General features: G+C 43.7%; 1 protein-coding gene across 3 annotated transcripts in view; it reads right to left on the minus strand.

Moving 5' to 3' along the window:
- Nucleotides 1–25392, minus strand: part of RANBP3 (RAN binding protein 3) — a 199178-nt gene extending 173786 nt beyond the window's left edge. For 2 of the 3 annotated variants that reach the window (XM_054013389.1, XM_054013386.1), the window contains exon 1: nucleotides 25338–25390. In XM_054013389.1, coding sequence (XP_053869364.1) covers nucleotides 25338–25359 — 22 coding nt within the window. In that variant the 5' untranslated portion in view covers nucleotides 25360–25390. Of the gene's footprint in view, nucleotides 1–25337 lie in introns of all 3 variants that reach the window. The other variant, XM_054013387.1, reaches the window with a different exon arrangement.
- Between the last annotated feature and the right edge of the window lie 145 nt (nucleotides 25393–25537).

Raw genomic sequence — 25537 nt, forward strand, 5'->3', positions numbered from 1 at the left:
ACCTCTTCACACATACACACACTATCTGCTGTGAATGAGTGAGAATTCTCTGTTCTCCCATCAATCTCAGAGCCTTCTTGCCAATGCAAGAGGAGGCTCTACTGTTGCAGTTATTCTACCCTCTTGCTTTTTTGGATCTCCATGAGAACATCTCAATGCTCAGTGGAGCCATTCACAATGGTGCCGAGATTTTATTACTGGATGGTATTCACACATGTAGAATTCAGCAGTCTGTATTTATAGTTCAAATTATTCCTGCCAAGGTATGACCTCATACTTGCCAATAAATAATTTCATCGGGAATTGTGTTGTCCATTCCCATAGCTTTAAGTTCCTCTGAAATTCCCCACAATTTTCTCTAGTATTGACTATCCTAAATAATTTTGTTGTCATCTGCAAAAATTTGCCACTTCACTTACATTTCCTAGATAGGCAGTTTCCTGGAGAAGACAGACAATCTCCTGAACCGGATTTGGACTTCTCCATTTGGGAAGCAGGGCCTTCCTTGCTTTGAATCAAAGAGGAAAGGGAAGGAATTATATGAAGGATGCTGTGGGACACTAACCCTTTCTGTGGTCAGTCATAGTAGGGACTTTTTAGCCCCCTTTTAATGTGTTTCAGGATGTATAAAAATCTATATTTTAATTGGCTTTTTTATTTAATTTAAATATTTTTTAAAAAGAAATGTATTTAAAATGTAACCTGAAATTAAGATTATTAAAGACTAAAATTTAGATTATCTATTAAAGTTAATTCAATTACAACAACAACAATATGAAAGCAGTATATATGTTTACTGCTAAAGATTTACAAGAAGTCAAGCCACTGAACTGGCAGAAGCCATTAGCTAAGCCACTGGATGGAACCAGAGTTTATTGAAATGCTAAACCAACTTGATAGCAGTATTGTTTTATTTATTTTTTTAATTAATGGAGATATCCCATCTCCTAGAACTGGAAGGGACCTTGAAAGGTCATTGAGTCCAGCCCCCTGCCTTCACTAGCAGGACCAAGTACTGATTTTGCCCCAGATCCCTAAAGTGGCCCCCTCAAGGATTGAGCTCACAACCCTGGGTTTAGCAGGCCAGTGCTCAAACCACTGAGCTATCCTTCCCCCCTCTTTTACAAGTGAAAAGAGAATATTTTCTTCAATTCAGTTTATTCAGCTAGTTCGGTGACTAGTTCATTCATAGCTCAGAAAGTGACTGAGTTGAAAAAGCAGGAAAACTTGTTTCCTCTTCCATTTTATGAATAAAAACTAGGTGTGAGGATGAGATCTACCAATTTTAGTCTTGAAGGAAATGGTGACCAGAAATAAAATCAGATAAACTACAGATAAAATCACTAACTACAGATACCTTATTTGTTTAATAAATCAGTTGGTTTTAAATACAAAAGATTTATTAATTGGGGAGGGGGGGGATGAGTTTGTATCCAGCACATTGAGGGTTATTTTATTTAACTAATCAAAATAGAATTTTAAAATGCTTTTTTCTGCATTTTAATTGAATTCCTGTTTCTATCCAAATAGAGCTTTACACAAATCACAAGTAAATAAAATGAATCTACTAAATAGAAAGGCGTCACTCACCATTTTGTAACAAAATGTATAAGTTAAGAATGTGAATAAATAAGTGTTAAGCTATATAATTGTTTAAATAAATCTATATATATGGCATATTTTCCTAGTTACCAAGCATAAGTACCAAATTCAGTGTAAAGGCTGCTTTAGTCGCAAATCAACATGTTTTAATGGTTACCAAACAATAAGAATCAACCTTTTTCAGTAGGAAAATAACTAAATACAAACACAAAAAAGGATTAAAATTGATTATTTAAATCAAGGTTTTCTGCATGCTGACCTAAATCACGTTTTAGATCAGTGATTTAAATCACTAAACCTCTCATTGACCCTGGCTGTATAACTCTGTACCAGAGGAACTCAACTAAGAACACACAGCACCAACACTCTAGAGCCTGATTTTGGGTTTCTCTAGCCACAGGGCCACTTCACAGGTAGTCAGATTAGATGTTCATAATGGTCCCTTATGGCCTTGGAAACTATAAATCTGCACTGCTCTGCTGAGACTAGGCATCCTGGAAGAGTGACAGGTACAACCTCCCATATCTCTTTAGCCATCAAGGCTAGAAGCAGGAGCTTTATACCGTTAGAAAGTCAGGAACATTCCATTTCCCATGGGGGACACAACAACAGCTTTTAGTACTGGTAGGCTACAAGTTCGGAAGTTTAAATTGTGACCTTTTGTTACAAGGAAAGCTATTTTAAGAAGTTTTAGAGGGGGCTGTGGGTGGGTGGGTTTGTAAGCTATCAAAAAAATTAATTGTTCGATTAATCGCACAATAATAGAATACAATTTATTTTAATATTTTTAGATGTTTTCTACATTTTCAAATATATTGATTTCAATTACAACACAGAATCAAAGTGTACACTGCTCACTGTATATTTCTTTTGATTACAAATATTTGCACTGTAAAAAACAGGAAGTATTTTTCATAAAAACATAAGAATGGCCATACTGGGTCAGACCAAAGGTCCATCCAGCCCAGTATCCTGTTTGCCGACAGTGGCCAATGCCAGGTGCCCAAGAGGGAGGCAAGGAGTTCCAGAAGTTGACTGTGCGCTGTGTGAAGAAGAACTTGTTTGTATTTGTTTTAAACCTTCTGCCCATTAATTTCATTTGGTGGCCCCTAGTTCTTATATAATGGGAACAAGTAAATAACTTTTCAATTCACTTAAGAACTGTAGTACAATCTCTTTATTATGAAAGTTGAACTTGCCAATGTATAATTATGTACAAAAATAACTGCATTCAAAAATGAAACAATGTAAAACTTTAGAGTCTACACGTCCAAGTTAATGCTGCCTGCTTCTTGTTTACAATATCACCTGAAAGAGAGAACAGGCATTCGCATGGCACTGTTGTAACCATCACTGCAAGATGCATTAAAGATTCATATGTCCCTTCATGCTTCAACCACCATTCCAGAGGACATGCGTCCATGCTGATGACGGGTTCTGCTTGATAAGCATGTACATATACATCATCTGAGTCAGATGCCACCAGCAGAAGGTTGATTTTATTTTTTGGTGATTCGGGTTCTCTAGTTTTCGCATTGGAGCATTGCTCTTTTAAGACTTCTGAAAGCATGCGCCACAACTCGTCCCTCTCAGATTTTGGACAGCACTTCAGATTCTTAAACCTTGGGTCGAGTGTTGTGGCTATTTTTAAAAATCTCACATTGATACCTTCTTTGCGTTTTGTCAAATCTCCTGTAAGTGTTCCTAAAATGAACATATGCTGCATCATCATCTTACACAGCTATAACATAAAATATATGGCAGAATGTGGGTAAAACAGAGCGGGGGGATATACAATTCTCTCCCAAGGAGTTCAGTCACAAATTTAATTTGCACTTTTTTTTTTTAAACGAGCGTCATCAGCATGGAAGCATGTCCTCTAGAATGGTGGCCGAAGCATGAAGGGGCATATGAATATTTAGCATTTCTGGCATGTAAACACCTTTCAATGCCGGCAACAAAAGTGCCATGCAAACACCTGTTCTCACTTTCAGATGACATTGTAAACAAGAAGCGGGCAGCAGTATCTCCATAAATGTGAACAAACTTGTTTGTCTGAGTGATTGGCTGAAGTAGGACTGAGTGGACATGTAGGCTCTAAGGTTGAATTGAGAGAAGCAGTATACATGATATAACTTGGATTTTAGAAAGGCTTTTGACACTATCCAACTCTCGTAAGCAAAACTTAAGAAACGAGGTCTAGATTAAATTACTATAAAGTGGGGGCACAACTGGTTGAAAGACCATATTCAGAGTAGTTATCAGTGGTTCGCTGTCAAACTGGGAAGGTATATCTGTGGCACCTGGGTCCGCACTATTCAATATTTTCATTAATTACTTGGATAACTGAATGGACAGTATGCTTATAAAATTTGCACGTGACACCAAGCTTGGAGGGGTTGCAAGCATTTTAGAGAGCAGGATTAGAATTCAAAATGACCTTGATAAATTTGAGAGTTGGTCTGAAATCAAAATGAAATTCAATAAACATAAGTGCAAAGTACTTCAGTTAGGAGGAAACAATGAAATGCACAGCTACAAAATTGGGAACAACTGGCTGGGTGGTAGTACTGCTGAAAAGGATCTGGGGTTATAATGAATCACAAATTGTTTATGAATCAACAATGTGATGCACTTGCAAAAAAGGCTAATATTCTGGGGTGTATTAGCAAGAGTGTCATATGTAAGCCACAGGGCCCCATTCTACTCCACACTAGTGAGTCTTTAACTAGAGTACTGTGTTCAATTCGGGGTGTCATATTTAGAAAAGGTGTGGACAAACTGGCGGAAGTCCAAAGGAGAGCAACAAAAATGATAAAAGGTTTAGAAAACCTGACCTATAAGGAAAGGTTAAAAAACTGGACATGATTAGTCTTGAAAAAAAGCAGACAGAGGAGGGAAAATTGATAATAGTCTTCAAATACACTGCCACCAGCATTCACACAGGCAGGGACACACCCAACTGCAGTTGCATGCAGGCTGACCCAGCCACTGCATGAACCAACAATAGAGAAGCTACAGCTAAAATAATCCCCAGCCTAAATCCCCAGAGCTGTACCATCTTGCTCTGGCCGAAACCCCGACCAGTGTGAATTTATTTCCCAGCTTGCCCCTCCCTCAATGTGGAGAGAAGTATGCAACAAACTTGTGTTATCCAAGCTGAGATTTCCCCCCAGACACTTCAATTAAAGGCACACTGATTTAAATAAACTTGGTTTTTGGTTTATCAACTACAAAAAAAAATAGATTAAGCGATTATAAGTGACAGCAAACAGATCAAAGCAGTAAAAAGCAACAGAGGGTCCTGTGGCACCTTTAAGACTTACAGAAGTATTGGGAGCATAAGCTTTCGTGGGTAAGAACCTCATTTCTTCAGATGCATTACTTGCAAGAAGAAGCCAGACCGTGCTACTGGCTCATCAACAAAGACAATGGGGCTGTGAAATAGCTTAGCCTTCCTGTGAACGTTTCTGCCAGCCTGTAAGTAAGGGCATGTGACCAGACCACATGACTCTGAACTCCATTCTGGGCACCTGTATTTTTCCACAAACTAGTCTGGGAGCCAAGTTTGAAGCAAAGGGTTCCTGCCATACGGAAAAGCTATATAAGGCACGGAGTGACATCATCTGTTGTTCTTCACTTCCCCACAACTGAACACCTGAAAGAAGTTCCAAAAGAAAAGGATTTGGAACTGTGGTGGGGAGCCCAAGCTGCAAAGCAAGTGCAGCTTATGCCTTGAGACTGCAAGCCTGCTTGTATCATCAGTCAGGGTGCGAAATTGCTAATTCATATCCAATCTTTCTAGTATTTTAGGCTTAGTTTGTGGTTTTGTTTATTTACTAGGTAATCAGCTTTGATCTCAAATATCAGAGGGGTAGCCGTGTTAGTCTGAATCTGTAAAAAGCAACAGAGGGTCCTGTGGAACCTTTAAGACTAACAAAAGTACTAGGAGCATAAGCTTTCGTGGGTAAGAACCTCACTTCTTCAGATGCAAGTTTATAACTTCAGATACAAAAATGATACATGCATACAAATAGGATAATCATATGCAGCACATAACTTTTCAAGAAACACTTCACATGACCCATCTTGTACAAAATGCATCATAATTATGACAATCATATAATAATATTACTATGACCAATATGGGGTGTAGTATCACACCTTCATAGTTTCATAGGCCTTGGCTACACTTGAGAGTTACAGCACAATAAAGCCGCCCCCAGTGCTGTAACTCACTCCCCGTCCACACTGGCAAGGCATGTATAGAACTGTATCTCCACGGCTACAGCGCTGCTTGTACTCCACCTCCCTGAGAGGAATAAAGAGTATTGCACTGCCGCTGCTGCGGCGCCAGTGTGGCTGCCCAATGTGCTCTGATTGGCCTCCAGAAGTATTCGGCAGTATCCCACAATGCCTGTTCTAGCCACTCTGGTCATCAGTTCGAACTCTACTGCCCTGGCCTCAGGTGACCAACCGTCAGACCCGTCCTTTATATTCCCCGGGAATTTTAAAAATCCCCTTCCTGTTTGTTCAGCCAGGCGTGGCGTGGAGTGCTATCAGCGAATCTTTCCAGGTGACCATGCCTCCACGCGCCAAGCGAGCCCCAGCATGGAGCAATGGCGAGTTGCTGGACCTCATCAGTGTTTGGGGGGAGGAAGCTGTCCAGTCCCAGCTGCGTTCCAGCTGTAGGAATTACGATACCTTTGGGCACATATCAAGGGCCATGATGGAAAGGGGCCATTACCGGGACGCACTGCCGTGCAGGATTAAAGTGAAGAAGCTGCGGAATGCCTACCGCAAAGCCCGCGAGGCAAATGGCTGCTCCGGTGCTTCCCCCGCGGCCTGCCGATTCTACAAAGAGCTGGACACGATACTTAGGGGTGACCCCACCTCCACTCTGAACACCACCATGGACACATCAGAGTGGGGGGAGGAGGAGGAAAGCGGGAGTGAGGGTGCTGGGGTAGGGGGAGACACCCCGGAAGCCCTGGAGGCATGCAGCCAGGAGCTCTTTTCGAGCCTAGAGGAAGGTAGCCAGTCACAGCGGCCGATACTTGGAGGAGGACAAACAGAAGAGCAGATTCCCGGTAGGTGGCTTTTTTGGGGGGGAAGGAATTTATCAGTGTGGGCTCTTTGGGAGAGGAGGGTTAGGGCTGCATGCATGCCTAGATGCGGAATAGCGCACTGATGTGGTCTATCACATTGTGGTAATCGGCCTCAGTAATCTCTTCGAAAGTCTCATCTAGAATGTGAGCAATGCGCTTGCGCAGATTTCTTGGGAGATCCACCGTGGTCCTTGTCCCAGTCAGGCTAACGTGTCCGCGCCACTGTGCCGCGAGGGGCGGGGGGACCATTGCTGCACACAGGCAAGCGGCATATGGGCCAGGGCAGAAGCCGCATTGCAGTAGAAGACCCTCCCTTGCTTCCCAGATCACCCTCAGCAGCGAGATATCTTCCAGGACGAACTCCTGTGGAAAATGTTGGGACAGTGTTCAGTGTAGGTGCCCCCTGCAGCTGTTGGCTCTCCCCAAGGCACAGAAACCTAGAAAATCAGATTAGCAAACACAGACTCCTACTAACATTGTAACCACTGCACTTCACTCCCATGCAGGACACCAGATATTATTGCTGGTTTTCAGCCTCAAATTGCTCCCTCAAGGCATCCCTAATCCTTTTAGCCCCACGCTGGGCCCCTCTAATAGCCCTGCTCTCTGGCTGTGCAAAGTCAGCCTCCAGGTGTTGAACCTCGGAGGTCCATGCCTGACTGAATCTTTCACCCTTCCTTTCACAAATATTATGGAGGATACAGCACGCGGATATAACTGCGGGGATGCTGTGTTCAGCCAAGTCCAGCTTCCCATACAGAGATCACCAGCGGCCCCTTTAAACGGCCAAAAGTACACTCCACAGTCATTTGGCATCGGCTCAGCCTGTAGTTGAACCATTCCTTGCTGCTATCAAGGTTCCCTGTGTAGGGTTTCATGAGCCACGGCATTAATGGGTAAGCAGGGTCTCCAAGGATCACAGTGGGCATTTCGACTTTCCCTACTGTGATCTTCCGCTCTGGGGGAAAAGTCCCAGCCTGCAGCTTCCTGAACAGCCAAGTGTTCCGAAAGATGCGTACATCATGCACCTTTCCGGGCCAGCCTGTGTTAATGTCAATGAAACGCCCACGGTGATCCACAAGCGCCTGGAGAACCACAGAGAAATACCCCTTCCGATTAATGTACTTGGATGCTAGTTGGGATGGTGCCAGAATAGGAATATGCGTCTCATCTATCGCCCCTCCACAGTTAGGGAAACCCATTTGTGCAAGCCATCCACTATGTCCTGCACGTTACCCAGAGTCACGGTTCTTCTGAGCAGGATGTGATTAATGGCCCTGCAAACTTGCATCAACATGATTCCAATGGTCGACTTTCCCACTCCAAACTGGTTCGCGACCGATCGGTAGCTGTCTGGAGTTGCCAGCTTCCAGATTGCAATAGCCACCTGCTTCTCCACCGGCAGAGCAGCTCTCAATCTGATGTCTTTGCGCCACAGGGTGGGGGCGAGCTCCTCGCACAGTCACATGAAAGTGGCTTTTCTCATCCGAAAGTTCTGCAGCCACTGCTCGTCATCCCAGACTTCCATGACGATGTGATCCCACCAGTCAGTGCTTGTTTCCCGAGGCCATAAGCGGCGTTCCTCGGTGCTGAGCATATCCGTGAAGGCCACAAGCAATCTCATGTTGCATGCGTTACATGACTCGATATCATTGTCGCACTCCTCACTGTCACTTTGGATCTTAAGGAATAGCTCGACTGCCAAACATGATGTGCTGGCAAGACTCGTCAGCATACTCCTCAGCAGTTCAGGCTCCATTTCCCCCAGACCAAAATGGAACACAGATCGCGCTGCACAGAAACTGTTGAAAGATGGAGCCAAATGTGGATGGAAACACAGGGATTGCTGGGATGCGAAGCGATGCATCACGGGGCATTGGGACAGGACCCAGAATGCCCCACACCCCCACCCCTTTCCCACAACACACAGTGCCAGAATGGGAAGAGGTACTCTGTGGGATAGCTGCCCATAATGCACCGCTCCCAATGCCGCTGCAAATGCGGCCACGACAGTGCGCTGGCAGCTGGCAGTGTGGACAGACTGCAGCGCTTTCCCTACTCAGCTGTACGAAGACAGGTTTAACTCTCAGTGCTGTACAGCTGCAAGTGTAGTCAAGGCCATAGAGTTTAAGGCCAAAAGGGACCATCAGATATCTAGTTTGATCTACTGCATACAGTAGAACCTCAGAGTTGTGAACACCAGAGTTACAAACTGACCGGTCAACTACACACCTCATTTGGAACCGGAAGTATGCAATCAGGCAGCAGCAAAGACAAAAAAAGGGGGGGGCAAATACATTACGGTGTTAAACTACTAAAAAAAATAAAGGGAAAGTTTAAAAAAGATTTGACAAAGTAAGGAAACTGTTTTGTGCTTGTTTCATTTAAATTAAGATGTTAGCAGCAGCATTTTTCTTCTACATATTAAAGTTTTAAAGCTGTATTAAGTCAATTAATACAGCTTAAGTCAATGTTCAGTTGTAAACTTCTGAAAGAACCACCATCACGTTTTGTTCAGAGTTATGAACAACCTCCATTCCCGAGGTGTTCGTAACTCTGAGGTTCTACTATATCACAAGGCATTAAAATTCATCCAGATATCCCTTATTAAGCCCAAAGACTTTCATTAGCCCAAACATTTCAGTCCCCAAGACATGAAAAAAGTCACAAGGCGAGAACAGAAGAAACCAAGGTGTAATCAATGCCAGAGGACCCTGCAGTGCAGGGAACTTATTAGGCGAGATATTATCAGCTGATCCCGGCAGGCAAACCATACCACGTTACAGAGAAAGGAGGGGGAAAAAAGGGGGTGGAGGGGAGACAAGATCCCTGGCAACATACCTGGAGAGAATTCCTCCCCAACCTCAAATCTGGCAGTCAGTATGACCCTATGAGTATGTGAGCAACACACGCAGCCAGACTTCTAGAAAGGATTCTTTTTGTACCACTGAAGAGCACTGGTCTACCCAGTCTGGTGTCCCATCTCCATCTGTGGTTGAGATGGTTGAGAGGATGGCAAACAAAACCCACCACACACAACCCAGAATATATCTAGCCATTTGTATATAAGGCAAGTGGCTGAAGCCCAGAGCATGAGATTTGATTATCATTATCTTAATGCATAGCTGCAAGTGTTATGAGCACGGAGGGCAATACTGTACAAGTAAACCCATTCTATCCATGGCCCGTGTAGGAATGGGATGAACAGGAGGACCCATAGACTCCAAGGCCAGATTCTCCCAGCAAATGGATTAAAGCGCATCTTTTAAAAAGATATATAATCTAATTGTAAAGACTCCAAGTGATGGCGAGTACACTCCCTCCCCTGGTAAGCGATTCCAATGTTTACTTACCCTTACCACTAAGAAATTGCAACTTACTTCAAGGTTGAATTTGTCCAGCCTAACTTCAGCTTCCAGCCCTTCGATCTTATTATGCCTTTGGTCAGCAAAGTGGAAAAACCCCCATAATCAGATATCTTTTCCATGTGTAACTACTTATTGTGACAGATATGACAATATCCTGGACAAATGTTACTGAATTAAGTTTAAGTATTTTAGGAGCTCATTATATTAAAAATGCATGTTTGTGTGTTATTATAGTGGGATGCATAGAACATGCCTTGGGAAATGTTGGGAGCATCAAAGAAAACTTTTAAACAATTGGCTAAAACAACAATGAACTTTTCAAATTAAGTGGCTTTCCCAGGAAAATCTCTAGGGAACCTCATCTAGTTATACAAGAACTCAGCCTTTTGAAGCCTGGCCCGGAGGGGGCAACCTTTGTCTGGCTTATTACTCATTCAAGGTGGCTTCAAAGAACAAAAGATAAAAGAATGACACCCAGAGATGAGTGTGCTTGTTTTGAGTGGAAGTTTTTATGAACTTGTGTCCACAGAAAAATGCCTGCATGGCGTTTGAAGGACTGCACACCAGCCAGAGCCCTTGCTGGAGTTAGGATGATCTCCGGGAATGTATATAGGTTCTTTTATTGTTTTAATATGCTCTCTCTCTGTGGTGCTTTTACTTTAAGAATAAATGTGTTTGCTTAAAAAGAACTGTGTAGTAACTATACCATGTACCATCTCTGAGAAAAAGCACAGCAGGCCTGCTTAGGCAGTCTGTCTGTTGCAGGGGATATCAAAGTATAGTCCAGGGTGGCCAAACTGCGGCTTGTGAGCTACATGCGGCTCCTTTACAGTTAAAGTGCAGTTCGCAGAGCCCCCCTCACCCCAATCATTCTCTACCTACCAAACAGGAGAGGGAGGAGCTTGGGGCTTCTGCCCTGCAGCAGGGTGGTGGGGCTAGGGGCTTCTGCCAGAGATGACTGGTGCCTGCTGAGAGCAGGGGGGACACAATTTAAAGGTTCGCTCCCCTCCCCCCCACAAAAAAAGCTTGAGTCATGCCCCGCTCTCTTATCCTCAGCAGCCTCTCCCTGCAGTTCCCAAATGCTAGCTCTGTCAAAGCAAGGGCTCTCCCTACAGCTCCCAAATGTTTGCCGCTCCCTCTTACCATGTCTGCAGCTCCCAGCTTGTCCACTCCAGCAACTGCCGTGCAGGGAGGGGGCCCCGTGGCATCATGCAAAAATCTGGGGGGGGAGGGGATGTGACCCCCCCTACCCTCATGCATAGCCTCTGCTTCTTCCCAGTAGGGTGGGTGGGGGGCAGGTCTTGAGCTTCAGCCCCGTGGGGCACACCTGCCGAATCTCAGGGCTTCAGCGGGAGCAGGACAAAAGTCCCAAGCCCCGGCAGGTGCCTCCCGCACAGCTGAAGCCCCTAACCCCCTCTCATTGCAGGATGGAAGCCCCAAACCCCAGCAGCTGTGCCCTGCAGGGGCCGAAGTCCCGAGCCCTGGCAGGCATGCCACAGCTCACAACAATCTTCAAAAGTCTGAATGCAGCTCAGATGGTGTGATAAATGAAGGGGGTGGGGGGAAGCTCCCTTGTATGAACACCCAGCCAGCGAGTAGCTATAAAATCCCTCCTAGTACATGGCAGAGGGGCATTGCTGGCACATGATGGCATATATAACATTAGTGGATGTGCAGGTGAATGAGCCCTTGATGGTGTGGCTGATGTGGTTGGGTCCTCTGATGGTGTCGCCAGAGCAGATATGGGGACAGAGTAGGCAACGAGGTTTGCTACAGGGATTGGTTCTTGAGTTGGTGTTTCTGTGGTGTGGTGTGTAGTTGCTGGTGAGTATTTGCTTCAGGTTGGGGGGGTTGTCTGTAAGCGAGGACTGGCCTGCCTCCCAAGGTAGGGAGAAGACCTTGGGAGGCAGGCCAGTCCTCGCTTACAGACAACCCCCCCAACCTGAAGCAAATACTCACCAGCAACTACACACCACACCACGGAAACAGCAACCCAGGAGCCAATCCCTGTAGCAAACCTCGTTGCCTACTCTGTCCCCATCTCTGCTCTGGCGACACCATCAGAGGACCCAACCACATCAGCCACACCATCAAGGGCTCATTCACCTGCACATCCACTAATGTTATATATGCCATCATGTGCAGCTTTTCCTCTCTTGGAATTGACACCTCCTCATCCATTATTGGGAGTGGACTACATCCACCCTGAGTGAATTGGCCCTGTCAACACTGGCTCTCCAGCAAGAGATGGACAGGAAGAAAACTGGAATCACCCTCCTAAGTCTGACCATGTGTAAATCCTATGGCACAGATGTGGTGAAGGCAAGAAAGCAGAGTATGTCCCAATGTACATCAAGTCTTGAACAAAACTATTCTAATGTTAACTGAACTCAGGCTCCCTCTACTCAAAAAAGAAGTGACATCTTCAGCACAAAGGTTCTAGTTTACAAAAAAAGGATTAACTAAATATAAAACCAGTCACTTTTATACATTTTCCCTAGACTTAAAACTCCAGATGGTATAAGAGTGGAATGCGATACCTCCGAATTACATGCAAAGCCAATGCATATTTTCTCATCTGTACAAATGCATGATGCACATGACAATTTCTCGGTAAGAACTTGTGTAGCAGATTTTCCACACAGTCCAGATGCACCTACTTGACTGAACTGCCACATAACACATCAGAGATCACACAATCCTAGTCAGTTCTTTACTGCAGCCAAAGTGTTTCTAGCTTTATAGTGCTGCATGCATTACTCTGTTGCATTTGTTCTCAAAATTAGGGGATGAATGAGAGAAAAGAGATGAGATTCAACAAGACAGGAAGAAAGAAGAAAATATATAAATGAAAAAAGGGAAAAATAAAGCTTAAAGAAGAGAAAAATTGTGGTGGGGGAAAGAAAGAATGTAGGGGAACAGGACAAAGACAAGGATCAGGTAAGGATAGTAGATTGGTAGAGTCATACAAAATACAGTAGAAACTCAGAGTTACAAACTGACCGGTCAACCACACCCCTCATTTGGAACCAGAATCAGGTAGCAGAGAGAGGAAAAAAAAAAAAAGCAAAAATACTATGCAGCACAGTACTAGGTTAAATGTAAACTATTAACAAAAATAAAGGGAAAGTTTAAAAAAATATTTGAGAAGGTAAAGAAACTTTCTCTGCTTGTTTCATTTAAATTAAAAGCAGGATTTTTCTTCTGCATAGTAAAGTTTCAAAGCTGTATTAAGTCAACGTTCGGTTGTAAACTTTTGGAAAAAACCACCATAACATTTTGTTCAGAGTTATAAACATTTCAGAGTTATAAACAGCCTCCATTCCCAAGGTGTTCGTAACTCAGAGGTTCTACTGTAGAAGGAAAACAATTTTGTTTATCCTAGTACTGTTGTCCCACAATTTGTCCAGAGTGTTGTAGGTAACCAATATTTGGTGACCTATTAGGACTCATGAAATTTGTTTATCCATACTAATGAGAAGGCAATAGGACATAGGGGGATGAGTTACATTTTAACTAATTTAGGGGTTAGTGAAGAAAGTTTTTCTTCATGCTTTCTTAAACTTCTGGTGAAAAAACAATAGATATTACCAAAAAAATATTTGAAAGGAGGTATGTGTGTAGGAAGAAAAGCATATTGGGCAACAACTGACATCACTTGTTCCTCTAGATTCAAAAAGTTGTTTTTACTGAAAAAAATTTTTAAAGTGTAGCTAGTGTCTGTTTACGGTGCAATTAATTTGTTCTAAGTGGTGCCAAAATGAACAGGAAGAAATCATCAATTGTAGAGTCTGGCCTAAATTTCTGTACAGGTTTAGTATTCCAATTCACTGCCTTTAATGTAGGAGTGCTCTCAATGCAAAAGGCACCATATGTATATTCTCTATTCTAGACTGCAATGTATATAGACCAAAATTATCAGTTTACAAGGGTACAAATGACCCCTCTGATTACTGGATAGCTATTGCTGGTTGAGAAGAACCAAGAAAAAAGGCTTCTGCTAGTCAGCTCAGTCAATTGAGGAGAATGCTGCTCATACTACACTTAAGCTAATCAGAGCAGCTTATTTTTAAATAAACAACTTGTGCACACAAGTTAGAATGCAGGCAACTGTCACCAAGGACTATCTGATCACTTTAGTACAACAACAATTATTTCAAACTCGCCATTTGTACTGCTTTCACAAAAGCTTCGAAATAATGCAGTCCTTTCTACTTGACAAAATATTTTTCTTGTGTCTTGAACTGAACTAGAGTTAATATAGTTGATTTGGTTTAAACAACAACTTTAAATTTAGGGACATGGCGGGGGGGTTCTTGTTCCCTGCAACATGAATTAGCCAGCCACCCCAGATCAATACAGACAATGAGAATATAGGGAAATAGTGTAGATCTTTCACATCCCTTTTTCTTTTTGCAAAAAAAAAAAAAAAAAAAAAAAAATGTATTTCAAATCATATTCAAGGATCCAAGATGTAAAAGCCAGATTCAGCCCAAGTAGGGTGACCAGATGTCCCGAGTTCTGATTTTTGGGTCTTTTTCTTATATAGGCTCCTATTACCCCGACCCCGTCCCAATTCTTCACATTTGCTGTCTGGTCACCCTAAGCCCAAGCCACAGATACATCAAATGAAGCAGATGTAACATGTCTGGCTGAAAACAAAAGGCCTATTTTAGCCTTAGGTAGGGATCATAACCCCCCCCCCCCAACCCCCACTACTTTCTATTAATTTAAAGTTTAAAAGAACAATTCAAAAATATTTTAAAAAGAACACCCTAAAAGTTACAATGTTAACATGGCTAAAGAGATATGGGAGGTTGTACCTGTCACTCTTCCAGGATGCCTAGTCTCAGCAGAGCAGTGCAGATTTATAGTTTCCAAGGCCATAAGGGACCATTATGAACATCTAATCTGACTACCTGTGAAGTGGCCCTGTGGCTAGAGAAACCCAAAATCAGGCTCTAGAGTGTTGGTGCTGTGTGTTCTTAGTTGAGTTCCTCTGGTACAGAGTTATACAGCCAGGGTCAATGAGAGGTTTAGTGATTTAAATCACTGATCTAAAACGTGATTTAGGTCAGCATGCAGAAAACCTTGATTTAAATAATCAATTTTAATCCTTTTTTGCGTTTGTATTTAGTTATTTTCCTACTGAAAAAGTTGATTCTTATTGTTTGGTAACCATTAAAACATGTTGATTTGCGACTAAAACAGCCTTTACACTAAACAAGCCTTTGACTTGCATCTGAAGAAGTGAGGTTCTTACCCACGAAAGCTTATGCTCCCAATACTTCTGTTAGTCTCAAAGGTGCCACAGGACCCTCTGTTGCTTTTTACAGATTCAGACTAACATGGCTACCTCTCTGATACTTGACAGCCTTTACACTGAATTTTGTACTTATGCTTGGTAACTAGGAAAATATGCCATATGTATAGATTTATTTAAACAATTATATAGCTTAACATTTATTTATTCACATTCTTAACTTACACATTTTGTTACAAAATGGTGAGTGACGCCTTTCTATTTAGTAGATTCATTTTATTTACTTGTGATTTGTGTAAAGCTCTATTTGGATAGAAACAGGAATTCAATTAAAACGCAGAAAAAAGCATTTTAAAATTCTATTTTGATTAGTTAAATAAAATCACCCTCAGTGTGCTGGATACAAACTCCCCCCCTCCCCTCCCCCCAATTAATACATCTTTTGTATTTAAAACCAACTGATTTATTAAACAAATAAGGTATCTGTAGTTAGTGAATTTATCTGATTTTATTTCTGGTCACCATTTCCTTCAAGACTAAAATTGGTAGATCTCATCCTCACACCTAGTTTTTATTCATAAAATGGAAAAAGAAACAAGCTTTCCTGCTTTTTCAACTCAGTCACTTTCTGAGCTATGAATGAACTAGTCACCGAACTAGTTGAATAAACTGAATTGAAGAAAATATTCTCTTTTCACTTGTAAAAGAGGGGGGAAGGATAGCTCAGTGGATTGAGCACTGGCCTGCGAAACCCAGGGTTATGGGTTTAATCCTTGAGGGGGCCACTTAGGGATCTGGGGCAAAATCAGTACTTGGTCCTGCTAGTGAAGGCAGGGGGCTGGACTCCATGACCTTTCAAGGTCCCTTCCAGTTCTAGGAGATAGGATATCTCCATTAATTAAAAACATAGCCTTTATTTTAAGACTCTCCCTCTAGTAAGCCCAGTAACCTCTGAACTGGTGTTTATGTGAGATGCTAGCATACCTCCTAAAACCTAGGGCTGTCGATTAATCACAGTTAGCTTAAAAAAATTAATTGTGATTCATCAGAGTTTGAATTGCACTGTTAAATAACAGAATATCAATTGAAATTCATTAAATGTTTTTGGATGTTTTTCTATACTTTCAATCATATTGATTTCAATTACAACACAGAATATAAAGTTTACAGTGCTCACTTTATATTTTTTATTACAAATATTTGCACTGTAAAAATGATAAACAAAGGAAATAGTATTTTTCAGTTCACCTCATACAAGTACTATAGTGCAATCTTTATCATGAAAGTGCAACTTACAAATGTAGATTTTTGTTACATAATTGCACTCAACAACAAAACAATGTACAACTTTAGAGCCTGCAAGTCCATTCAGTCCTATTTCTTGTTCATCCATCCGCTAAGACAAACAAGGTTGTTTACATTTACAGGAAAGAATACTGCCTGCTTCTTGTTTACAATGTCACTTGAACGTGAGGACAGGCATTCGCATGGCAATTTTGCAGCCAGCACTGCAAGGTATTTACATGCCAGATATGCTAAACCCAGGGTCTCAAACACATGGCCCGCAGGCAGCCCACGGGGCTATTTCCTGCGGCCCGCCAAGTGGCCCGCATCCACCTCCCCCAGCCTACCTCCAGGCCACGAGTGAGCAAACTACACCCCTGGTATCGCTTCCCTGCGGCCCGGGGCGGGCGGGAGAAGGGGGGTGAGAAGCAGAGGGCTCCACCGTGTGTTGCCCTGGCTTCCAGGCATGCCCCCCGCAGCTCCCATTGGCCGAGAACAGGGTACCGCGGGCAATGGGAGTTTCGGGGAAGGTACCTGGGAGGAGCAGCAAGAAGCATGCGGAGCCCTGCATCCTCCTCCCCCAGGGGCCGCAGGGACATGGTTCCAGCTACTTCCCGGAGCGGGAACGGGAGTGGGGCCAGGGTCGGCAGCCTGCCCTGACCCCGGCATGTGCCGCTGCCACCCCGGAGCCCTCCTGCACCCCGCCCCCCAACCCTCTGCCCTGAGCCCCCTGCTGGACCCCACACCCCAACCCCCTGCTGCACCCCACAACCCTTCTGCACCCCAACCCCCTGCCTACACCCCAACCCTCTGCTGCACCCCAACTCCCTGCCCTGATCCCCCTGCCTGCACCTCAACCCCCTGCCCTGAGCCCCCCGCTGCATCCCACACCCCTTCCGCACCCCAATACCCTGCAGAGCCCCCTGCCTGAACCCCAACCCCCTGCTGCATCCCAACCCCCTGCCCTGAGCCGCCTGCTGCATCCCACACCCCTTCTGCACCCCAACTCCCTGCCCTGAGCCCCCGCTACACCCCTCATGCACCCTCTGGGGACAGGGAGGGGGCAGAGTTGGGGTGGGGACTTCGGGGAAAGGGTTGGAATGGGGGCAGGGAAGGGGTGGGAAGAGGCAGGGCCTCATGGAAGGGGTGGAGTGGGGGCAGAGCTGAGGGCAGCGAGGGGGTGATGGTGTCAGTGATGCGGCACTTGGGCCAATGAACTTGCCCTCACGTGGCCCTCGTGGTCATTTGTGTTTGAGACCCGTGCTGAACATTCGTATGCCTCTTCATGCTTCGGCCACCATTCCAGAGGACATGCTTCCATGCTGATGATGCTCATTAAAAAAATAATCTGTTAATTAAATTGGTGACTGAATTCTTGGAGGGAGAATTGTATATCTCCTGCTGTTTTACCCGCATTCTGCCATATATTGCATGTTATAGCAGTCTCGGATGATAACCCAGCACATGTCCTTCATTTTAAAAACACTTTCACTGCAGATTTGACAAAACACAAAGAAGGTGTCTATGTGAGATTTCTAAGATAGCTACAGCACTCAACCCAAGGTTTAAGAATCTGAAGAGCTGTCCAAAATCTGAGAGGGACGAGGTGTGGCGCATGCTTTCAGAGGTCTTAAAAGAGCAATATTCTGATGCGGAAACTACAGAACCCGAATCAACCTTTTACTGGTGGCATCTGACTCAAATGATGAAAATGAACATGCGTCAGTCCGCACTGCTTTGGATAGTTATCGAGCAGAACCCATCAACCCATGGAATGGTGGTTGAAGAATGAAGGGATGCATGAATCTTTAGTGCATCTGGCACGTAAATATCTTGAAACGCCGTCTACAACAGTGCCATGCGAGCACCTGTTCTCAGTGTCAGGTGACAATGTAAACAAGAAGTGGCCAGCTTTATCTCCTGCAAATGTATACAAACTTTTACAGCGATTGGATGAACAACAAGTAGGACTGAGTGTTTTGGTTTTGAGTGCAGTTATTTTTTGTACGCAATTCTACATTTGTAAGATCAGCTTCCATGATAAAGAGATTGCACTACAGTACTTGTATTACGTGAACTGAAAAATACTATTTAAATATAAAGTGAGCACTTTACACTTCATATTCTGTGCTGTAACTGAAATCAATATATTTGAAAATGTAGAAAACATCCAAAATATTAAAATTAATGGTATTCTATTATTGTTTAACAGCACAATTAATTGCGCTGTTAAACAAGATTAATTTTTTTAATCATACGATTAATCGTGATTAATTTCTTTAATCGCTTGACAGCCCTAATTCAGTATCTGACTTCATATTTGATAGCTAACTGGTGCAAAGCCAGCATGAGAAGAACAAAATGTTGTTGTTTATAGGGCCTACAAAAGCTAGCAGTCTCTTGAGTGTCTCAATAAGAGAACTTGTGAGCATTTGGAGGGTGGTTTGTTTTAACAGATACACATTTAGATTACAAAAGATTTTTTTTTTTTTTAAATTTAGTGGCGAGAGGAACAAAATCAGATCACAACTTTAAGGTAGGTCAAACTGTACATTTAAAGTCACAGCAGAAATAAAATCACTAACACAAATTTGGCACAAAGCCAAAATCACAGTTTTGAAAACTAGTATAACCGATTTTTGGTGGTTCTATTTTTTAATTTATTCAGAGACCAAAAAACTTCTGCTCTTTGCCTATGATCATTGACTGTAGTTCTTTGACTGTCAAGTGCACTACCTGCCAAGTGCAGTGATTATATGTGCATGACAATCAATATCCATGCTCAGGTCAAATTCATGAACTTGAGAAGATAGCTGGAGAATAGAAATGGTGCAGACATCCAGTGCTGAAGATGTAAATACCCAGGCAACAATCCAGACTCAGCTAAGGTGCAGCCACTTATTCTAAGAAGTCAGCTCCTATTATGGAGAAGAGCATGAAACTAATCAAAGAACCTCTAAGGTCCTGAGTGTAAGATATTTTCTGTCCTTTAGAGAGAGATTCCTGGAGCGTTTTCAGGAACAATGGTAATATACTAGTACTAATTACTCTTTATAGCTTAAACATGTGTAGTAGTAATAGATTTAAATAGGGGCCTTCTTTTTCAGTTTTTATTTTATTTTTTTCCTCAGGAATTTATCAGTGTTTATAACAACAACAAAAAAACAGGTGAAAAATCAGTGAAAAAAAAAAACAAACACTATTAACTGTTCTGGGTAAATACCAGGGTTTATTTTGGTAGCTAGAAGGATGGGACGGGGAGAGGGGAGGGAAATATTCAGTAGATTAATGCTCTGATGGACTGGAATTCAGTGTGGTTTGCTGCAGAACTAAAACAGAACTCAGAACACAATGCCACCTTTAAGTTTAAGAAAACTATACATCTCTAATCCCCAAAAGAAACTTTTCATTTGAATAAACAGTTTACTACTGTAGACTTAGAACTATTAGCCTATAAATATTTACATTTAATAATTGGGCCACACCCTTTACAGTTACACCCTTTACACTCAACTTCATCCTTTTCTCCGGTTTTTTTTTTTAAACTTTTGAATACTTCCTTGTGTTCTGAAACGTATTCTGATACAGATTTTCATTTTCTTTCCATTTTAGTATGTCTGATCTTTAAACCATTATCTGCTAACAGCATGAAATGTGTACGTGGTAGGCATGAGATTCATCAGTACGTTCAGATGTGCATGCACTTCAGAGCTTGTGTGGTCTGTTTGTTTATTGTGTGCATCTTCTAGACCAGTGATCACCAATCGGTTGATCCTGGAGCCTCTGCCAGTCGCTTGAGATCTCCAGGCTGCTAAAAGTCTGGCGGCTGGCATGTCCCTAGAGGGAGGATGGGTGAGGTGACACCGTGCACCATCCCTGCCCCCAGCACCCTCGCTGCAGCTCCCATTGGCTGGGAACCAGCCAATGGGAGCTGCAGGGGCAGTGCTTGCGGGCAGAGGCAGTGCACAGAGACCCACTGCAGAGATGTGCCAGCCAGCAGCCACCCACTTCCGGGAGCAGCATGGGGCCAGGGCAGGCAAGCAGCCTGCCCGAGCCCTGCTGCGCCGCTGACCAGGAGTTGCCTGTAGTAAGCGCCTCCCGGCCACAGCCTGCACCTTGCACCCCAATCCCCTGCCCCAGCCTCAGCCATTGCTCACCTCACAGTTGAGAATGTTATACTGATTTGTGACAATCCCTGGAGGATTTTGGATCTATAAACCACAAATGACACTAAAAGTAGAACTCATGAAATGTCCAATGGATTCTATGAGATCAGGTGCAGTGTGACCATATGACCCCTGCACACAAACTCCCTCCCAGAGCTTGCAGCCCTCACTCCTGCACTCCAACCCCCTGCCCCAGGCTCAGCCTGGAGCCCCCTCCCTCCCACACCCCAATCCCCTGCCCCAGCCTGGTGAAGGTGGGGGAGAGCAAGTAATGGGAGGGTCGGGGGGAAGAGCGTGAGCAGGACCGGGCCTCAGGGAAGGGGATCCTTGGTTGATCTGTAATTCAAAAAGCGATCTTGTGTGTAAAAAGGTTGGAGACCACTGTCCTAGACTAATATATAGTGTTACTTCAGAAAGCTTTGCATATACGCACACACTAATGTATTATCATAATACATCTCATGCAATGTATTGTATTTTCCTAATAAAACAAGTTATTTATATATATAAATATTTGAATGATAAAAAAGTAGGGTGAAAATAGGGGGAAAAAATGAATACTTTTTGTAAACCGATTTTTACCAAAAAATCCTGGATTAAACTGAAAACGAAGGGGCATAGCTATGAGTACCGTGGAAAACTACACAACTTCCTGTCACAAGCATATTCATATAAATCAATCAATCTTGAAAGTTTGTTAGAGGAGAATTCATCAAAACAAGTGTCAGGGAGCACTAACCCAGTCATCTCAGAAAAAAGACATTATTGTAGTATCTAGAAGCGGTAGTCATGGAAGAAGACCCCATTGTGCTAGGCACTGTATAAATACAGAACACAAAGAAGTCCCTGCACCAAAGCGCTTATAACAAACATATAAAACAGAAAACAGATGGATATAGACAGTCGAGTACAAAGAAACCACAAGGCAAAATTGGTCATAATAGCCTGCTAGCAGCCTAAAAGTTGTCAAGTGTTTTGTACACTGAAAGGAGAGTGTTAAGGAGAGTTCTGAATGAGGTTAATGACAGCTTTGAGGATTTTTACAGCATGAGGGAAAATGTGTGAGAAGGCACAAAGGTGCTTGTTTGAACATTTAATGAGTGGGTGATGGAGGCTGGTATCATGTCTAATCAGAGGTGGGAATCTACATCTCAGTCTGCATGAGAAATGACAGATATGGTGGGGATAGGCCATAAAAGGCCTTTAAAGTAAAGGTAAGTTCTGTTTGATGCAACAGAGAAGAGGGAGCCAATGGAGGGATGCAAGGAGAGCACGAAAGGATAAGAAAATGACTTTTGCAGCAGCATTCTGAATGGATATGAGCAGTACAAGGTTGCATTTGTCAAAGCCAGAGAAGAGGACATTACAGTAATCAAGATGAGACCTGTAGCGGTGCAGATGGATAGGAAAGGCTTCATCTTAGAGCTATTATGCAGCAAGAACCTACAAAATGTAGATATAGCCTGGATGTGAGGACCTAGACAGAGGTCCAAGTTAAAGATGACACCAAGCTCATGGGCCTGAGTGACAGTAGGATGGTGGTGCTGTCCAATGATCAAGAAAGGTAGTGGGGAAGGAGACTAAGAGCTCTGTTAAAGTCATGTTAAGCTTGAGTTGATGGCTAGACATCCACAAAAAGTGGTTAAAGAGACAGACCTTTGGACAGAAAGAGAGAGATCTGGAGTAGAGAGGTAGATCTGCAAGTCATCAACAAAGAGACAGTAGCTGAATTTGTGTTTGGGGATGAGATGACCCAGAGATAAGTGTAGAGGACCAAGGACAGAGCCCTGTAAACTGCCCACTGAAAGCCAGTGGGCGGATGAGGATTCTCCAAAGTTCATGCTGAAGAAGCTATTAGAGAAATAGGACAAGAATCATGATAGGCCAAAGATTACAAAAGTTAAGGGATGTCAAGATTTCAGGAAGAGTGTGGTCTGTGTTGAAAGCAGCTGACTGATTGAGAAGGAGGATGGAGCACTGGTTTTGAGCTTTGACTACGAAAAGGTCAAAGACTTTGGCGAGAGTGGTTCCAATGGAGTGCAAGGGGCAGAAGCCAGATTGGAGAGGACCTAGGATTCAGAGTTTAAGGCCAGAAGTGACACTATGATCATCTAGTTTGACCTCCTGCACTGGATGGATCTGGAGGTCAGGAACTCCAAACAGCACATTCAATTATCTTCTAAAAAGAAGGAAGAAGGTATGGTAGTTGGAGAAGCAAATGGGTTTTGGGGGTAGGGGTCAGAGGGAGATGGATGTTTAAAAAACAGCCTAAAACATGCTTGTATTGTGAGGAAAAAAACAGAGTAAAAGCTGAAGGAGAAGAGTATGGGAGGGAACAAGAGTGGGCATGAGTGAGATGGGGCACGGTCACTGGGGCAAAGGGAGGGGTTAGAGAAGGACAAGAAACTTCTCTGTCTGTGACAGCAGAATAGGGGCAGGTCACAACTCATTTTGTCAGTTTTCTCTCAAAACAAATCAGCAAAATCCTGTGCATAGATAGAAGCAGAGGCAAAAGCAAGGAAGGATTTTTGAGGAGTGAGTCAAGGCTGCAAAAAGGCAACTTGGAATGAGAACATAGGATTTACATTTGAACCCAATTTCTAATCCTAAATGGAAAAGATTAAGATGAGAGCCCTATATGGCCCAGGATGTGTCACATATCAAGGTTATTTAACAAACCACATTAAGTATCTTACACTATTTATTTACAGTAATGTTACCTTGAAGATAGCTAATTATATTTGTCTTTAGTATTCAGTTACCTAAAATGCCCAAAAGAGTGGTGACTTCAACACACACACACACACACACACACTCTCTCTCCCCCCATCCCTAGAAGCCTGGACCTTCTTTACATTACTCTGAAGGGCACAGTGCAAGACATTAGCATAAATTTCTCTATTATCTGTATGTTTTTGTTTGGTTTCCAACTTTGATTTTAGTGCTTACCCTAGGACACACTGACACAATGCTTCACAGTTTGTGTTATGTTAAAGTTTTCTATGTATCTTCCACTTTGGAGATACACATTAAGGCTAGGTCCACACTGCAGACCTTACAACGGTGCGGCTCTGCCACTGCAACCATGGTACTGTAAGGTGTGCTGTGTGGCTGTTTTTTTCTAAAGTAAAACTATCTATAACAATGGTAGTATCTTCGTCACTGGGAGCGTGCTTCCGCAGATGAAGCACTGTCCACACCAGCACTTTTCATTGCTAAAACTTCTCTCATTCAGGCGGGTGTTTTTTCACACCCCGGAGCGACAAAAGTTTTAGCAACAAAAGTGCCAGTGTAGCCAAAGCCTAAGACCTATAGATGGTCTTTCCTAAAACACCCTTTCCTAAAACTCTTTAGGAAGAAGGGATAAAACCAATTCCCTTGCCCTCACAAATGTATGGCTACACAAAAGATGCCTACATTTCCCCTAACCCTACAAAGCATATTTCTTAAGTGCTAGACATAAGTGTGGACACAGCACTGAAAACAATAGCTGAAATGGGGATTTTATAGCACTACTATATAGACAAGCCAAGGAAGGGGCATAGGAACATGGTACCTGATCACTGCCTAGAAAGGGGTGAAATACCAGGAGGCACCTAACCCCAAACAGGTGAGAAGAGAAGGACTGAGCTTCCTTCTTTTCACATTTTTGAGTTCAAGTGATAATTAAGCAAGTGGCAGCTCTCACAGGTTTCTTTTACACTGCTATGTAACTTTTCACTATGAACTAAACTGGGTGGCTAATGGAAACATATATGTATGATTTGTTCACTTTCTGAATGTGAACATGGTGTATACCTACCAAGCTAGGCTCTCTACAAAAGGATGTAGTTATCATCCCACATCGGGGGTTTTAGCAGCAAAGGAACAGCTTTGCTCCTGGGGCAGTAATAAATAACACTCACCTCACAGGGACTTCCTTACTAGTAGGCTGGCAGACGAGGACTCAAGAGACAGCACCTGGCCCGCACACCCTACACCAGGAGTTCTCAAACTGGGGGTTGGGACCCCTTAGGGGGTCACAAGGTTATTACATGGGGGGGGGGTCATAAGCTGCCAGCTCCATCATTTATAATGGTGTCATAAATTAAAACACTTTTAACTATATTTAAAAGAGTCACAATCAGAGGCTTGCTCTGTGAAAGGAGTCACCAGTCCAGAAGTTTGAGAACCGCTGCCCTACACCAATAGGCCTGTGCCCACGCCGACTCCCACCCCCCGAGAACCATCACTCCCATGCTCTCGCCTCAAGAGCCGACCCCCGACAGACCCGGGCCCAGGTGCCTGCCCCTGGGCGGATGTCAACCGGCTCCCCCATGGACGGGAGGGCAGGGAAATAGCCAGCCCCACTTAGGCCCAGCCGCTCCCTTTGTCCAGTGGCTCGCTCCGCGGTAGTCGGGACTCGGGGAGGCCGCAGAGAGGAAGAACTCCTCGACAGGACCCATAGAGCGCCCCCCAAGGCTATGCCAGGCCGGCTCCAGTGCAGGACCCACCCGGCCCAGACCCTTCCTCCGTACAACTGCGATCCCAACCACGGCCCCCCTACCTTCGTTCGCTAAATCCGCCATTTTACTTCCTCAATCACTCCCAGAGTGCAGCGCGCGGCTGGCCGGACTCCGACTTACAACAGACACAACGATGGGGCGCATGCGCGGCGTGTCCCGCGCCGCAGTCCAGGCTGGAGACACTGCGCATGCTCTGGTGGATATGGCGCTTCACAGTCGTAGTGCGCATGCCCTGAAAACA

This window comes from Malaclemys terrapin, chromosome 24, assembly GCF_027887155.1.
Source record: "Malaclemys terrapin pileata isolate rMalTer1 chromosome 24, rMalTer1.hap1, whole genome shotgun sequence".
In the NCBI taxonomy this organism is placed as follows: domain Eukaryota; kingdom Metazoa; phylum Chordata; order Testudines; family Emydidae; genus Malaclemys; species Malaclemys terrapin.